Raw genomic sequence first — 18,942 nt, forward strand, 5'->3', positions numbered from 1 at the left:
TAAGTTTGCAAAGTCTCGTGAATAGGAGGGATATGATTGAGACATATAAGCTAGTCAGGGGTTGTTATATCAGATTGACATGGAAGAGATTTTTCATAGAATGGGAGAGGAAGGGGGGAGGTAGAACAAGAAACCATCACTGGAAATTGTATAAGGAGGATGTGAGCAGAGGAGTGAGGAGTAGGTTTGCCTGGAGAATGGTTAGTGAGTGGAATGCATTGCTTGAGTGTATTGTGAATGTAGTATAGTACATTGAATCATTTTAAGGCATGGTTGGATGAGCATTGTGTGCAATAGTGTGTACCTCCCACGATGAGTCTCTGACTCCATGAAGATGAGATGATAATAATGATGATAATAATAATAATAATAAAGAGATTCCAAGATCTGTAGTACCTCATTACCATCTATGGGCAAGATCACAATTTTTTTAAAAAAATGTTTTTAGTTATATGCTCAAGGCTTATATGGGCTTAAACCTTCTTTGAAAGAAATGGAATGACACTGCTTCATTCTATCGCATTTCAAATATTAGAGTTAGCAAACTTTATGTTTAGGATTACCATAAAAAAATTGGTAAATTCTGAGATCATACATTTTCTATTTTGAAGATAAGAAATCAGCTTAATATAAATTACCAGTCTGGTACCAAAAAACTCAGATGAGAAAACTGCTATTGGGAAGACAAGTAAGCATCTATGGAAAAATAGTTCTATCACTGAAAAGATAATTTCTCTACAATTCATAAGCTGTATTAGAAGCAAATATAGCATGCAAAAGTTAGCAGTGAATTACAACTTTTATTTTGATGATGAATACTATACTTCAGTTTTGGTATTAAGATAAATAACTAGATTTAACTTGATTAATATCAAGACAACTTTAAGCAGTAAAGTAATTACCTCAGTAATATTTGAATATGTTCTTTCTGATTCTTCCTTCTTTGTGTGATTATGTGTATCTGCAATAGCCAAGGTGGCTTGATGTACTTTACAGTAAATTTTTTCTCCTTCCAATGTGTGAAATATGAACATTCCTTCACCCGTTGTACATTGCCTGTAAATAAATAAATAAATAAAGTCAGTGAGTTTAAAGAGTGGTATGATAGACTTTGTGTTTCTCAGGGGGGGATCTCCCCTCGATGAGTCTTGACAGACTTTATGTCTTAGGAAGGACCTCCCTCGATGAGTCTTTTGACTTCTTGGAGGCCTGAATAATAATAATAATAATAATAATAATAAATATATATATATATATATATACTAATGCATTAAACCCAAAGTTTTAAATATACTAGTGATATTTTAAGATTACATATATTTTAAAAGAGATTAGATGTAATCTGTGAAATACCATTTTTTCTATATCAATAATGTATCAAGGTGGGAGAATACCAACCTAGAGAGACGAGTAGCATGACAGAGGATGAGGATAACGAGTGGAATGTAAATGAAAAAGTACAAGTGGAGAGTGTGGAAAGTTTGAATCATTGTGAAGTTTTCAAAGATGGGTTTAGTTGGGAGGATGAATGGTGAGAAAGAGTGGGTAGCTTGCAGAGAGAGAGAGAGAGAGAGATGCATTAAAAGAGATGAAATGTCTTGGGAATAAATTGAAAAGTGTGAAAGAAGCAATTAAGGAAATGGAAGTGATGAATGCAAAGCGAATAAGAGTAGGAGTGAGAGAGTTATGGGAATGATAGAAGAGGAGAGAAGAGAAGAGAAATAGCAGAAGAGAGGGAATGAGAAAAATGCAAGGGAGTTCTGGAATTAGGGATAGAGATGCCAGGACAGTAGGTAAGTAGGGGAACAAAGAAAGTGTTAAAGGAGAGAGAGAGAGGGGGGGGATGCAGGTGAGCAAGGAAGGAACAGAGTGATAAGTGGTGTGATATATGGAGACTCGATGATCCGTGATGTGCAAGATAGAATGCCTGAGGAGTGTTTATCTGGAGAAACAATAGAAAGCGCTGATGGAAATTGAACAGGGTGAAAGTTTAATTGGTAGGACCGAATGACTTGAGAAGCAGTGTGAATTGGTTGGCAAGAGATCTGAGGTTCATGCTTGAGGTTGTATGGAAGGAGACTCAGAGAGGGAAGATACTGTGTGTTTGGGTGTGTTGCCCAGGTATGATAATGAAGAGCTGAGGAGAAGAGCATTAATAATGAATGGTATCATAGCCAGAATGTGTCAAAAGAGAGGCTTGGAGTAAGTGGATACTTGGTATTTGAAGGTATTTGAAGACAGAAAGGAACTGTATGTGAGAGACCACTTGCATATGCAGGGAAATTAAAACTATCAGGGGTGGATGGTAGCGGTGGGGGGTCTCTTGTGGGAATAGGTGCTTGGGAAGGGGGGGGAAATACATCGGGTAATGGTGAATCCAGTGGAATCTGGAGGGTAAATAGTGTGCCATTGCATAAGGGTGGTAGCAGACTAGAAGTGTCAAATTATAGACCAGTTTGTGTTTCATCAGCAGTTATTAAGATCTTGGAGAAATTAGTGAGGGACCGTATATATACAGCGTGGGGCAGATGAGTGTAATGTTATTTGTGAGAGTCAACATGGATTTGTTAACGGGTGCTCTTGCTTTAGCAATATGAATATCTTTTATAATAAACTGACAAGAGTAGATGGTAAGGGAAAGGCATATTCTGCCATTTTTTTTTGGATTTTACAAAGGCATTTGACAGGGTACCACATGATGAGCTGATATTTATGTTGCAGCACATCGGTTTAGATGTCAGGTTAGTGAACTGGATTCAGGATTGGCTATCTGATAGGTATCAGACAGTTGTGTATGGGGGGAGCAATATCAGGGAGGCAGAAGGTTACAAGTGGGGTCACACCGGGCTCATTACTGGGACCTGTATTGTATAACCTTTATATATCAATGACATTGTCAGTGGATTGAAGGGGATATTCAGTTGTTTGCAGATGATGTAAGCCAGGAAGTGTTATTAGTAATAGAGCAGATGTGGTAGCCCTGCAAGAGGATTTGAATAAACCGGGCAGATTGGCAAATGAATGGGAGCAACGACTGATAGAAACCTGGAATTCTGGGAACATATTGCAAAGATGGTGAAGGTAACCCATAGGATTGCTGCAATACTGAGAAGGATGCTGACCTGCAGATATAAGAATTGTCATTCCATTGTATAAAGCCCTGATCAAATCACACTTGGACTATAGTTCTCAAATATATTTCCCCAAGATTTGAAGGGAATAAATTAACTTGGGGAAAGGATGCAGAGGCAGATAACAAAGGTGATATCAGAACTATACAATGTCAGTTATGAAGACAGGCTGAAGGAATGTGGACTGCAGAGTGGTAGATAGAAGAAGGAGAGGTGATATGATTGAGACTTTTAAACTGTTGAGAGGTGGTTACAGGGCTGACAATGGGGAGTTTTTTGCTTGGTGAACAGAGGGAAAGACTGAGGACAAGGGTCCATCCCTGAAAGTTACGAAAGGAAGCTGTGAGCAAGAGAGTGAGGAGTGATTTTTTGCATGGAGGGTCGCTGAACCGTGGAATGCATTGCCTGATCAAGTGGCGAGAGCATGATCGGTCAATGAGATCAAAGAATGGTATGATAGACTTTGTGTTTTCTAGAATGGTGTTATGTCCCTTATTTTTCTTGTCCTGTCTAAACTTAACTTTATCCTTTATATTTTATCTTATGTTGTTACTATCAGTTATTTCGTTTGCCAACAAATTTATAATTATTTTATGACCGTGCCAGCCGGCAACTGAATTCTGATATACAATCTTAAATTACCAAAAAGGATGCAGGGATCAAGAGGTTTGCAGTCGTGGTCCCGTTTCTTTAGTTACTAATAGATTCCCCTCTAATGCACGGTTCGTGAATTTTCAAGCGGTAATTCAATCCACAGAAACATGACAGACTCATTTGGTTTAAGCATAAGAAATACATTTATTTTGGCAAAACATAGAGATACACTTTAGTCAAACTTTCAATTCTAAGAGTCTGAACTTCCCCCCCCCTTTTAAGTTAACACATCCAAAAAAAAAGTTCTACTCTATAATTTCTTATACTATCAAAATCATACTCTTCCATATATATCTACTCTCAGACTGTTAATTTCAACTGAGTTGCTCAGTTATCATACATAGAAAATACACATTATTCAGGCTTATTCTACAATCCTGGCATGGATTATATCAGACGTGTTTCGTCTAGCAATTTTACATGAGATAACATTCCTTCTTATGTTCCAACTTTGTCCACCCCCAGAACTTTAGTTAGCATTCAAAATTAAACTTAACATAATGACATTAATTTCCTTTTTTTTCATATAAACAGTCAGAAGCCTCAGTTTCCAGCTCAGCTCGAGCTTAAGATGCCGCTTGTTCCTTAGGTGTAGACAAAATGTCCAAAGGAAGACAGTTCTTTAAACACAACATGGAAATCGGCTATTTCCTCAACGCTCAGTTTCCTATTCCTCTCTGGTTACCCTATCTTAATACAAAAAGGTTTCAGCTTAATGCTCTTGCTTTATCTGATAGATTTAGGACTTTCTTAGCTAGATTCTTGGATCTCCTCACTGTATATGCTTCAATGGCGTCTCTGCTATTCTTTTATTCTACTCGAAAGGAACACTCTTTCACTGACTTGTACACTGGCGTTGGTTCACCAGCGGCCCTTCCTTCTGGAATTCTGGCTGCATTTTTTTGTTGTAACTATGATCCACGCGGCACGTACAGCAAGGGGAAATTCTTGCTGCGCACGGCAGCAAGCTTCACAGCTACTCAGCTCTCCGCTCAGGAAACCAGGAACAGACAAATAAGAGGACGATTGAATTCCGCGCCGAAACCTATATACCTCAAGTCAGCGCCCTCTCTTGATGGTGTCGTCATACACACAGCGGCGGCCAATTGGTTACCGCAGCTCCGAACTGTCTTTGACATGGCCTAATACTTGTATCAACTTATATACATCTTTTTAGCAATTTTACATGGATTTCCTATCTTAAATAATTCACAAACATTCTCTGTTCAGGTTATGGGCTTCTCTAACATTACTTAATATCTACAAAACTGATTATATACATGTTCTAGGTCATCAATGGGCACATTTTCCATCTGGAGGCATAAGTATGTCCTTATCCATCCCTTTTGACGTTACCTTATGTTGGGTCGGAAAAAGAATGACTCATCAAAAGTGAATCAGCACTTTTTCCGACACAACAATGGGCTTCCCACGAGTCTTTTGACTCCATGGAGGCCTGAATCATAATAATAATAATAATAATAATAATAATAATAATTGTATATACAATGGAAACCAACAGCTTCCATAATCTTTGGAATACCTTTTTTGAATGCCTTAATACCTAGATGTATAAATTAAAAAATAATGAAATGGTAATTTTTTACAGCTTCATCTGGTGGGAATGTATACAATGATTACCTTTTCATGAATGCTATTGGTACAAGGATTGCCTTTTCAGTAATGCTGTTCAAATGTGGATACATGAATTAAAAGGGAGAAAGTGCACAAAAGATGTACTCTATCTTAGGTTTTTTCTGCATGGTAATAAAAATGTTTATTTTAAAAATTCCGTAAACAAATAGAAAGAATTGTTATGAGTTTCACAATTTCAATTCTAGAAGTATCAGAAATAAGGGGGATGAAATGGTTTCAGTGATTGAGTTTATTATTAGCCCCAAAATCATTGGAATAAGTGAAACATGGGTGAATGAAAATGATATTGTAAAGGGAATAGAAATGGAAGGATACAGTATTTTTTGTGAGGATAGAAAGGGCAAGACGGAAGAGTGGGGGAGTGCACTGATGATAGCAGGAGAATTAAGTCCACATAAAAACATGAAAGGGGGAAATAGTGGCAATGGTTATGAGGCAGTGTGATGTAACGTGGAGGTTGAGAGGAAGACATATTTAGTTGGATGTTGTTATAGGCCCAGGAATGTGGAAGGTGGTGATGAAGAAATGTATAAACAACTTGGATTAGTGAACAAAGGAAGGGTAATTATTATGGGTGATATAGATTGAAATGAAGAGATAGTATTTGGGAATAAGGAAAATTAATTTCTCGAGTTCTTGAGATATAATCTCCTGCAGCACGCAAGGATCTAGAGGTCCAGATCTGATCATTTCATCAGAAGATGTAATTGTGAGAGGGGTTTCACACTTTCCTCCAGTTGGTGAAAGTGATCATGAAGTAATCACCTGTGTTGTGGCTAGTCTTATGCAGACTCTTGTGAGGAAAGGATATAATATGGAATTATAACACTGGTGATTATCACAAGCTTAGGAGACAGCTTGGATCTGTAAAATGGAATGAGGAGTTGAGCGGTAAGGAAATAAATGCTGCATGAGAACTGACAAAGAAATATATAACAGCATCAATGTGTGAATGCATTCCAAAAGGCTGAATAAGGTTGGTGTAAAATGGATGAATGTGGAGTTTAATCATGAAATATGGAAAAAGAAAGTACTTTGGAAGAAGTACAAGATGAATAATAGTAATAATCAGTCACATGAAGAGTATTAAAAACAAGCCAGGAGAGTGACTCAGCTAATAAGGAAAACAAAAGTAGAGTATGAACAGAAATTAAGAATTCAGGCAAGGAAAAACCCTAAAGAGTTTTTTAGATATGTGGCAAGTAGAAGGAAGAATGATCATGCAAAGATGAAGTTAATGGATGAAAGTGGTAGAATAGTAACTGCTGCAGAAGACATTGTGAGGTATTCAGTGATCAATTTTATAAGGATGTTTCATCCTGATCAGGGTGGAATCATGAGGAAATTAAGTGTAGAGGACATAGGAGGGGATGGCATAATTGTGAGAGCAGGAGGTATTTGAGGAAATAAATAACCTTGATGTCAATAAGGCGATAGGATTTGGCACCATATCACCACACATCTTAAGGGAATGTTCCAAGGAACTGACAGCAGCATTGGCATGCCTGTTTAATAAAAGTCTTACAACAGTACAGGTTCAAAGGGAGTGGAAGGAGGATAAAATAGTTTCACTGCATAAAGGTGGTGATAAGGCGGTAGCTACAAATCATAGGCCGGTCTGTATATCTGGAGTTGTGGTGAAGGTACTGGAGAGAGAGATTGGTAAGAAGTACGATATAGAAATGGGTTGATAACAGTAGTATTCTCTGGTTATCAGCATGAGTTTGTTAAGGAAGAGATCATTTCCACTAACTTACTTATGTACTATACCAAGATGACAAATACCTTGGACAGAGGAGATGCATATATGAGGATGGTCCGAAAAGTTCTCGGCCTCAACCATAGATGGCAACACTATCGGCAATTTTTTTTTTCTAAGTTGGTACATCTGTCATAAGCATCCATGTGAAATTGCAAGTCGTTTGTTTTATACAGCTGTCTGTCTGAAGCAAAAGTGTTGTCTGTATCCCTTGAAATGGATAAAATTGAGTATCATGCAGTTATAAAATTCTTTGTAAAAGAAGATTTAATGCCAAAAGAAATTCATTTGAAGTTCATAAAAGTTTATGGGCACTCTTCTCCTTCGTTTTCAACAATTAAGAAATGGGCTGCTGAGTTTAAATGTGGCTATACCAGCCTTGAAGATGATCCATGTAAGGATGTCCAAAAAGTGTAACAACACCAGAAATCATTGATCAAGCACAATATGGTATTGGATGACTGGCAAGTCAAAATGCATGAAATTGCTGAGACTATAGGCATTTCAAAAGAACGTGTAGGATGTATTTCGCATGAAGAATTGCAAATGAAAAAGCTTTGTGCAAGATGGGTGCCACGCTTGCTTGCAGCAAGTCAAAAACACACTTGCATGAAAATCTCTGAACAGTGCTTGGAGCGTTTTAAAAAGAATAAAACTGATTTTTGTGCATCGATTTATTACTATGGATGAGACTTGGATTCACCATTACACACCAGAATCCAAATGGCAGTCAAAACAGTGGACAGAAGTCGGTTGTTCAGTACCAAAGAAGACAAAGTCAGTTTCATCTGCAGGAAAGGTCATGGCATCTGTGTTTTGGGATGCTAAAGGCATTTTGTTTATTAGTTATCTTGAATAGGTTTTGACTCCTCCATGAAGTCAAAAGACTCACTGCAGGAGGTCCTTCCTAGGAAACACAAAGTCTATCATACCACTCCTTGAAAATGACTGTTCTTGCTCTCACCACTCTATCAGGCAATGCATTCCACAGTTCAACCACCCTCCATGCAAAGAAAGTACTCCTCACCTTCTTGCTCACAGCTTCCTTTTGCAACTTCCAGAGATGGCCCCTTGTCACTGCTCCTATCTGCTCTCCAGTGTCAACCCTATAACTACCTATTAATGATTCAAAAGTTTCAATCATACTCCAAACTCTGCAGACCTCTCCTCCTGCACCTCTAAACCTCGAACCTGCCCTATCCCTCTGTGTATTAAAATTTACTCCTCCAGGATGAAATACTCCAATAAAGTGTTCATTGAACAACTCCACTATGTCCTCTGCATCAGTCACTCTATTCCCATTTTTATCCCACAATGTCATTCTTCCACAATCATTTCTCTTCCTACTGACCACATAGCTAAAAAATTCTTTAGGATTTTCTTTGGATCTTAGTGCCAATCTCTTCTCATATTCCAGTTTTGCCTTCCTTACCATATTAGTTACTCTCCCGGCATGAGTCTTATATTCTTCATGCATCCGCTCTCTATCCTTCTCCTTGTATCTCTTCTATAACCTCTTTTTCACCTTTCAATAATAATAATAAATTGAATTTAATTACCAGACTACAACAGGTATTGTAATATATTGTAATTTATTGATGACAATAAGCTTTGAAATACAAGTTGCATGTATTGGTGATATTCTCACACTGGGTGATGAAAATCATCTACTGCCCTAATGTCCAGTCCTTTAGACTGGACATTAGTCTAAATTAGAATAGGCTATGAATGCAAATTGAAGCCTTTCAGTCCCATACTTGAGCAATTTGATTATGCACTTATTGAGCATTCACTTTCAAGGAATCTAACTTCCTGAGTAGGAGTGCTATGGTATTGACAGAGTTTTTGCTCTCTAGGCTTCTCCTAACATTTCGAAACAGCTGTTAGAGTGAAATATAATGTTAAATAACTCAAACCAAGGAAACTCTGATGCCAAAAGTTATAGTTTCATAAGCTATCTGGTAAATTTTCAAAACTTTTCATAAGTTTCTTTCCATATTTGGATATAAAATATGGCTGGATCCATAACATCCTACATCATTTTAATATCTCTCATGATACATTTCTTATAAATAATAATAAACAGGACTTGACTAATGTGCAAAATCTTACACATTAAGAAAAAATTATTTTCCATAATCCCTCTCACCCATTTTTTATGTTCCAGTAAGTCAATGAGAGTTCCATAAACATTTCCTTTGTGTGAGAATCATTCCAAGAAGAAGTCAATAAGAATCAGAACAGTAAAGCATTGATTTTTTGGAAAATATTCATTTCAGAGGATTTTGGAAAATATAAATTGTTACATTGATTATTGTTACTAAAATGTCTCTTTATATTATATATATTATTTTGTGTTTTCTTAAAGTTTCAAAAAATGTTTAAAATGGCATTTTTTATTAAATAAAAAAATATTCCATTTTTTCCAGTTTGCACTGCAGCTGCTCACCAGCTGGCAAAATCCACTTGCCATGGGAGAGTAGGCAAGCACAATTGTTGAGCCCTAATAATAAAGAAAGTAGTTTTACATTAATTATGATCTGACATTTGCATTTGTGTGTGTATGGGGGGGGGGGGGATATTAAGGTGAAATACTTAAAAAAAATCCAGTTGAAAATATGTATGTACTTGATTAGCAACAAATTTTATTAATACACAATACATTTTATTTCACTGGAAGGTATTTTTCTGCTGTTCAGCATTAATGAAATGGTCAATCTTAACATTAATCCTCCCTTCTGGAAATTTTGTGATGGTTTTTCTCAAACAAACAAACAAGATATATTAGCATGTCCTTGGTGAGAAACTCTGGATCTGATTGATAATCAGAATGGATAATGGGAATACACATTGAGTTATTTGGAATTACAATTGATCCAACTAAGTCTATGAAGCTAGTATAATACATCAGTGAATTGTTTGTTTGTGTGTGTGTGTGTGTGTGTGTGTGTGCGCGCGCATGCTTATTTTTATTCTTTATTATTATTTTTGATTTATATATTCTTCAAAGATGTAAGATGAATACAATAACTCATAACACAGTAATTTATTTTAAATGATAAGTCATTTTACCTTCCAGCTTCAAAAGTGAACTTGATTGAGTCACTACCATATCTCCGAAGGGCAGTAAGAGGCCACTCTGCAAGTTTCAATCTTGGATTAGTCACATCCCATATATAGATATTCTCATGAGTAACTTGCAATAGGCATTCTCCAGAAATGTCAAGTTTAGATGTGGGTAACAGAGAAACATGGAATTGTTCTAATTAAAGAAAGACAAATTAAAATCTATTTCTCATATATGAAATATATATTTTTGAATAATATATCAAAAATCCATATTTCAGCTGTGTGGAACAAGAAAAAAAAAGCTATATAAAAGAACAACCATTTTTGTTTAAAGCTGCTAAGTCATGAGTTATCTAATTGCAGTATTCACCCATGTTTTTCCAGAAAACTTCAACAATTTGAATATGAAAATCCAGTTTTTAATGGGTCATATACTGTATATTATACAATAAATTAAATTCTTATTTTCATTAGATTTTATGGAAGCATTGAAAAAAAAATAAAAAAGAAAAAAAGAAAGGAATTCTGTAAAGCATTTTCTTTATTCTACTTGGAAGGAGCACTATCTACTTCCTGAAAGGAAGTAGATAGCGCTCCTTCAGTCCTAACTTTTGAAGATCAGTTGGAATCATTTTCTACTTTTCAGCATTGCTAACTCAAGGTTATCAATAAAACTTTCAGGGAAGAAATTATGGCAGATAAGTGCTGCCATTTTGTGGTCCTAAATCCTAACAGATATATTATTATTATTATACAGGTGTCTATCACACCCCTCTTTAAACTTATTCAGTTGAAAATATGTATGTACTTGATTAGCAACAAGGTAACCCATTCCACTCATTCCTCACCCTCTAGATAAAAAATGTAGTCCTGATACCCTTTTTAACCACATATGTACCTAATTCCATGAATGACCCCTTGTTTTATCTCCTTTTCTGTCAGTGGTGTAGCTAGAGCTTTTGCCGCTCCCCTCAATACACCCCAAAAATACTACAAAAAGTCAAAACGACTTATAGGGAAATAAATTAAAACACTATGTTTATTTTTGAAGTAAAACTTTAATTTCAACATTCTAAAATTTTTTTTTCTTGCTTTTCTGTTAGCAAAATTGTCGATGGCATTGGCGAAGTCTATTTCATAGTAATGTAGGTAATTCTTAATCAATTTTATTTAGAAAAACTCCTCTCACAACTAGCAACACTTACAGCAATTGTGAGGAAAATTTGCAGTAGTATTACAATATTTAGAACTGAGTTCTCAAGACTGTATTTTAGAATTAACTGCAAAAGTTCAAAAAGGTTCAAAGTGCTGCTGGGGCAGACCACCCCCTCTGCCCCACCCTAGCTATGCCTCTGCTTTCTGTCATGTATTGTAAAATGACTTTAGTGTTTATCCTATAAAACCCCTTTAACAGATTATATGTTTCTATGGTGTCTCCTCTTTTCTGCCTATCAGCTAGTTTTTGAAACCCAAAGGCCTTCAAATCCATTCTATTCTTCACAGGGAGCATTCCATGGACCTGCCACAATCTTTATCACTCACCTCTGGATGCTCTCCATTTCATCCCTACAGAATCCAGGTGTCCAGATCTGTGTGCAGTTGTCCAGATGTGGCCTTATTAAAGCCTTATAAAGGGGGAACAATAACTTCTCTATCCCTGCTTGTTAGTGTGTTCTTGAACAACTATATAATCTGGTGCACTGTTTTGGCTACCCACCCACAAAAGACTTCTATAAACCTGTGGTACATTCATGATGTGGATAGATAAAGGACTTTTGTTAATTTTATATATGTGTGTGTGTGTGTGTGTGTGGTTTTTCATTTATTTTTACACAGTCTAGAGACCAAACGTGGAACTTTTTCAAGCCACTTCATGCCTCCAATAAGTGGGCAATGATCTCACACTGGGCGATAATATTCAAATATTAGGTCTGAAATACCCGCCATATATTATGTCTGAAATAGTATGTTTCACAGTTGTTGTTTGTTTTTAGCTGCTGAGGTTAAAAATCTGAGTTTCTTGGTTAAAAACCCTACTTGCCTGTGCCAGAGATCAACTATCTTGGAAACCAGCCAAAGAAAGGCCGGGAAAAATGTTTTTTTTTTCAGGTTTTTCTTCAGGTAGTCTGAAGAAAAAGGTTAGTTATGTAAGCAAATGCCATTTCTAAATAGCTACACATGCATCCCACACATACACACACACATAAAAAAAACGTTTGTTTTATTGCTATTATTAACAACCTCCACAGAGTCAAGAAACTCATTACAGTAAGTTTTACAAGCACAGTCATGTATCTACTGGACCTTAAATTCATTCACACTTTGTTAGCTCTGTCAATACTAAAATAATCAAAGCAGAGAAAACTTATTTATTAGATGTAGAATTTTTGGCTACTATCAAAGCCATCATCTGTCTAATTGTAGGTTATATTAAGGTGAGCAAAATGTTTACATTTAAGCATAACAATAATAAGAAGAATGATGTGATTCATGCTACATTATCTATAGTAAGCTTTTTATCTTATATGAGTTCTATAATCCAGAAACCCTGCTCTAGAGACTAAACACATGGAACTTTTCCCCCAAGTTACTTCAGGAGTCGAGTAAGTAGGGTGTCACACTTGGTGATACAATTCTTCTGCTACTTAAAGACCTTCACAAAACATCAACGCCTGCAATGGCCTTTAAACTACAGCACATTGGTTTAAGAGTGAAAGCACTATCAACCTTCACAGACCTGGATGAAAAGCTATTCCTAATGTGCCATTAGAATTTGATAGGTTGTTAACAGATTTAAAAAAAGAAAAGAAAAGAAAAAATTAACAGTGATGTTGTATGTTTGACAATGTCCTTCCCAAAATCGAGAGAGAGAGAGAGAGAGAGAGAATGAAGCAATCATTTCAAATTAACTTCAGTTTTTGGAGCAGAGCTTCACAGCTTTCTTTGTAAAGCCTTTCCATTTAAAAAGCAGCTTTTGTCAAAAATTTTGACTTTTCTCCACTGAACTTGCTTTGTAAAGATATCATACTGAGTTAGCTGGCAGTTTTGGAATACAGCCGAAGCAGCTAATACTATAAGGCTAGTAAATGATGTCTATTAATTGAGTGTGTTCTTCTGGTCGGTTTGCTTGTTTCTGCAAGGGGAAAACTTTCCTTCTTGAAGGAAAAATCTTGAAACATTTGTATAATACTGGCTAACTCATCTTCAGATTATATAAAAAAAAACAAAAAAACTAATAAATATTATACATGTCCCAGATGGGATGCAGTGTAGCTGTCTTTTAGTGCCCTTAGTTTGCAAATTCGTAGCTAAGCATCTTTTATAATGTGAGACAATTTCGATATGTAATAAAATATCCTGCCACTAGTGCCTTTCTGACACCTGCACCCTTAACAACTGCCCCAATAACAAAGCATTCCTACATTCTTCAAACAGGGCCATACTTACACTTTTTCTGAGGTGGGCAGAGGTCAAGGTGCTAGGGCCCCCCCCTCCCCTCATTGTTTGGGCCCTTAAACTTGCCCTAATTTTGGGGGCCCAGCTAGAGTCTCATGCACCTGTGCATAAGTACAGCCCTACCTGCAGACGAGATTCTAATCCAAGTCTTTCTACCTAAAGGGAAGTTGTCGATACCAATTGAGCTAAACACGACCAGACTTGTCAGGGTGTAGATTATCGTGTACACCGTAACCAAAGCAATGTACATGGTAAACTCCACATAAGACAATGGTTCCAAATTGTCTATAGGAGAAAGCAAGAAGGAAGATAATCTGAGAGATGGGCGAAAGAAGACCTGCAAGTTTTCAAAGCGTAGGTCTTGATGCATCTTGGCGATAAACTATACACACGAAAACCCTACAGATAATGAGAAGATAGAGAATGTTAATTGAAGTTTCTCATTACTTTTCTATGAGACAAATGTCGTAACTATCTAAAGAAGACCTGCAAGTTTTCAAAGAGTAGGTCTCATTGCACCTTGGCCATAAACTATACTCACAAAAACCCTACAGATAACGAGACAATAGAGAACATTAATTGACGTTTCTCATTATTTTTCTATGAGACAAATGTTGTAACTACTGTTGTTGTCTTATCCTTTGAAGAGTCTTAGATGTTTCCATGTGCTCCTTGAACTACTTTAGCTATGTTGATGATTTTGTTTGTATAAAGCTGTTGTTCAGGATTAGGGTCTATTGCTTGCAAGGCTGCTGTAATTGCTAGATAGGTAAAAATGTGATTGGGGTTGTAACTATTAAAATGAAAATAAGGATTTGATGAAAAACTTATTGAAAATGCACTTCTGTGAAACAAAGGGTGCGAGCATAGTCAACTACAGTTTTGACAATATCCAACTTTTGAATAGGATGATGATAAATAAACGTTGATTTATCTTCTTGCATTAGTTTATCTTCTATAAACAGAAAACGCTACAGAAAGAAAGAAAGAAAGAAAAGCCTGCTATTGTTCTTTCTTTCTTTCCAGATAGCATACATATCATAAACAAAAAGTACCCATTGAGAAAGCTGGGCGGTGACAGAATTAAATAGGCGCTTCTCAAAATTTTTCACGTAGCACTTGGCAAGGTCAGAGAGAATTCATAGCAGTTTCTTCAACAGGTGTGGGTACTTTATCTTGACATTTGAAATATCAGGACCAGTGGCAGCTCATCCATAACTGCAGGACTGCATTGAATGCAGTTCCAGTGTTGAGTATACTAGTGAGTAGTGCTGGCTAGTATATTCATTGCTGGAGCTGCATTCAATGCAGCCCTTATGGAGCCGCCACTGATCATGACTTATAGCAATTGATTAGTTACAAAAATATCCACTTGAAGATTTTTTTCAATAATTTCTAAAGTGTCCAACAACAGAATATTTTTAAAGAAAAAACGGTGCATAATGAGATTTCTATGTTTCAAAAACTAGCATGTCGTTTCTCTCAGTTCGTACTTATCTTTCTTCCTACTACACATTCCTAAAGGCAAATTAGATCCTTTATCCCAAACGGCAATCTTCTAGTACCTTACTTTTTATTCTCTCTCTTACTGTGAAAAAATTAGGAAAATCAGAGTTCATTCAGAAGAACATCATAATTACATTAGTTACATATAATCTAAGAAGGTCGGTCTTTCTCATCAAGCAGTCTCTGCTAGACACAGATTCCAATGGAACAAAACAAAAGTCTTACATAAAAATTATTTGTTAATTGCTATAACAATAGACAATCTAGTGATGCACCATTTTATTATTATTACCGGTATCTCCATGGAGTCAGTAGACTCATCGCGGGAGACCCAAAGTAGCAAAACAATATCTGTCATATCTCTTCTTGAATTCATTTACAGATGAAGAGCTCACAACTAAGTCAGGCAATGAATTCCGCTCATTCACCACCCTCCAGGCAAAAAACCTTGTTCTGACACCTTTGTTAACCACACTCTTCTTTAATTTCCAGAGATGACCTCTTGTTCTTCCATCACTATCACACAGCTGAAACATTTCCCCTGCATCAATCCTATAAAAACCTTTCAGTAATTTGAATGTTTCTATCATATCCCCTCTTCTTCGCCTATCAACCAATCTCTGCAATCCACAAGCTCTCAATCTATCAATGTAGGGAGCATTTTTTATATCACTCACCAACTTGGTCAATCTTCTCTGAACCCTCTCCACAGCCTCCTCATCTCCAAGGAATCCAGGTGACTAGACCTGAGCACAGTAATCCAAATGTGGAAGTATCAATGCTTTATAAAGGGGAATAATAACCTCTTTATCTCTGGATGTCAGTGTGTTCCTCAACAACCAAGTAATCCTATGTGCAATCTTGGACACCTTAGCAATGTGTCCTCTGAACTTCATCTCCCTATCTACCAATACCCCTAAGTCCCTAGCCTCATCAATCTCTTGGAGTACCTTTCCATCGATGTAGTACACAGCTGGTAATCTTTTAATCCCAAAATGCATGACTTTACACTTTTCCACATTGAACTGACATCCATTATCTTTTGCCCATTTTACCAACTTATTTAAATCCTCCTGCAAACTTTCAACATCAGTTTGATTTTTTATTGCACTACACAACTTTGCATCATCAGCATTTCTAAATAACTTAGGGAATTGAAACAACATAGATCCGAATATAAATTAAATTATATTTATATTCGGATCTATGTTAATATATGGAAATATCTTTAATAGATATTTCCGATATTTCGGCAATGTCACATTGCCATTTTCTAAAGGAACTTACAAAAAGGCAGGTGCACACAGGCAATAACAATACAGTAACTGAGAATGAAGATTTGAAGCTATCGTTCTCCTAGAAGTTCTGATGGTGCCCTCTGGCGGGCTAAGTAGGCGTTCTTGGCCGTTGGGCTGAAGGTCTGCTGATGTATGCCTCCCAAATTTGGTGCAGTCGCATACAACCAAATTTGTTGAGGTTTGGAGAGTTTCTTAGGGCAGAGGCTGATTCCATAAATAATCTTTCGAATTTATATTTGCTCCGGTGTATTATTGTTGCTTTTTTCCACCGTATTCTGTGGCGAGTATCCAGAGCATGGTCTGCAAGACCAGAATGGCTATACTTGTAAAACCGGATGTAGTCCTTGTGTTCAGAAATTCTGATATTCGCTGTCCTGCCTGTTTGGCCAAAGTATAACACTTTACAACTGCAAGGGACCTGGTATACACCAGGTAGGTCTAGGGGAAGTGGTTGGTCTTTGGTAGAGAGGATAAGGGATGCCAATTTTCTGTAAGGCCTGTAACAGGAGGTGAGGTCATGTTTTTTTAGAATTTTGGTAATTTTTTCTGAGGTGCCTCGGATGTAGGGAATGGTGATGGATTTAGAGTAATCTTTTTTGTGGAGGGGGGAGGAGGGGGGCTGTGGTTTGTAGGTTTTAATATTTTTTAGATTTTGGGGGGGGTAGCCATTGGCTGGGAAAGTGTTGAGGATGTGATTTAGTTCAATGTTAAGGGCTATGTCGTTAGAATCAACATCATCAGCAAACAACTGAATATCTCCCTTTAAGCCATTTCCTATATCATTGATATACAAATTAAACAACATTGGCCCAAGCACAGAGCCCTGAGGCACACCACTGGTCACCTGCCTCATTCTGGACTCGGCTCCTCCATACACCACCTTATGGTATCTCTCCATTTTTATCAGCAAAATCGTAGGAAAAAGAAAGTCAGTCTTGCCTTAGTAATTTATTAACTTTTTATAATAGAGTGACAGCTGAGTTGGACAAGGGGGAATGGCTACACAATGATACTGCAGGATTTTGCTAAGTCTTTTGACAGGATACTCCATGGAATACTGTTACGCAAATTAGAATAAATGGGGATGGATATTAAACTGGTGATGTGGATAAGAGAATACCTCATGGACAGATACCAAAAGTACTGTTTGGAGGAGCAGAGTCCAGGATGAAGTATGTGGTGGTGTGCCTCAAGGCCCTGCGCTTCAACTATTATTGTTTAATTTGTACATAAATGATATAGAAAATGACCTAAAACAAGATATTCAGTTGTTTTCTGATGATGAAAAGTTGAATAGGGCAATAATTAATAAGCTGATGTTACAGAGCTTGCAGGATTTCAATTATTTAAATGATGATTTAAATAAGCTGGCAAATATGGGCAAAACATAATGGATGTCAGTTCAAGGTGGAAAAGTGTAAAGTTATGCATTTTGGGATTAAAAGAATACAAGCTGTGTACCACATTGATGGAACAGTACTCCAAGAGACTGATGAGAGGCTAGGGACTTGGATAGAGAGTTGAAGTTCAGAGGACATATTGCTAAGGTCCAAGATAGCTCATAGGAGTACTTGGTTATTAAAGAATACACTAACATGAAGAGATAAAGAAGTTATTATTCTTCTTTATAAGGCATTGATACATCCACATCTGGATTATTGTTTTCAGGTCTGGTCACCTGGATCCCTTGGAGTGGTAAGAAAGATTTAGAGGTGAGTGACCAAGTTGGTGAGTGGTATAAGGCATGCTCCCAACATTGATGGATTGAGAGTTTCTGGATTACAGAGGTTCGTTGATAGGCAGAGAAGAGGGGGATATGATAGAAACATTTATGTTACTAAAATGTTTTTATAAAATTGATGCAGGGGAAATATTTCAGCAATGGAATAGTAGTGGAAGAACAAGAGGTCATCCCCAGAAATTAAGTAAGAGAGTGGTTAACAAGGATGCGAGGACTAGATTTTTCGCTTGGAGAGTGGTGAATGGATGGAATGCGTTGCCTGACTCAGCTGTGAGTGCTTCTCTGTAAATGAGTTCAAGAAGAGGTGTATGATAGACATTGTGTGGATAGTATGGGTCTCCTGTGATGAGTCTTCTGATTCCATGAAGATACCCATATAATAATAATAATAATAGCGAAATTGGCCACTTGAAAACTAGAGAAAGTGTTCCTAGCTTAAGAATATCGAAAACCCAATTATAGCATTATGATGTAAGAGAAAGAATACAGACAAAGCCACATAATTCTAAAGATCCATTTTGTATTGAAGCAGACAATGCAGAAAACACCAGAAGTAATAATAAAGTAATTATTCAGGGGGGGGGGAAAGAGAAGGTGCATCTAAAGATTTTAAAATTTCCTAATTGATGTTAATCTTATTGCATAGTATATTAGCTGCCAACTGCGTGTGTT

General features: G+C 36.8%; 1 protein-coding gene across 1 annotated transcript in view; it reads right to left on the reverse strand.

Annotated features, from left to right (window-relative positions):
- The window catches only part of LOC150103426 (docking protein 6-like), a 92,040-nt gene that overhangs the window by 18,664 nt on the left and 54,434 nt on the right, over positions 1-18,942 (reverse strand). Inside the window, exons 5-6 of the mRNA XM_090397564.1 lie at positions 10,273-10,462; positions 903-1,056 (exon numbers count right to left, since the gene is read on the reverse strand). Coding sequence (XP_090253690.1) covers positions 903-1,056; positions 10,273-10,462 — 344 coding nt within the window. The remainder of the gene's footprint in view (positions 1-902; positions 1,057-10,272; positions 10,463-18,942) is intronic.

The sequence above is a fragment of the Typopeltis vanoorti genome, chromosome 9, assembly GCF_054136105.1.
Source record: "Typopeltis vanoorti isolate ZY-2024b chromosome 9, IOZ_Tvanoo_1.0, whole genome shotgun sequence".
Lineage (NCBI taxonomy): Eukaryota > Metazoa > Arthropoda > Arachnida > Uropygi > Thelyphonidae > Typopeltis > Typopeltis vanoorti.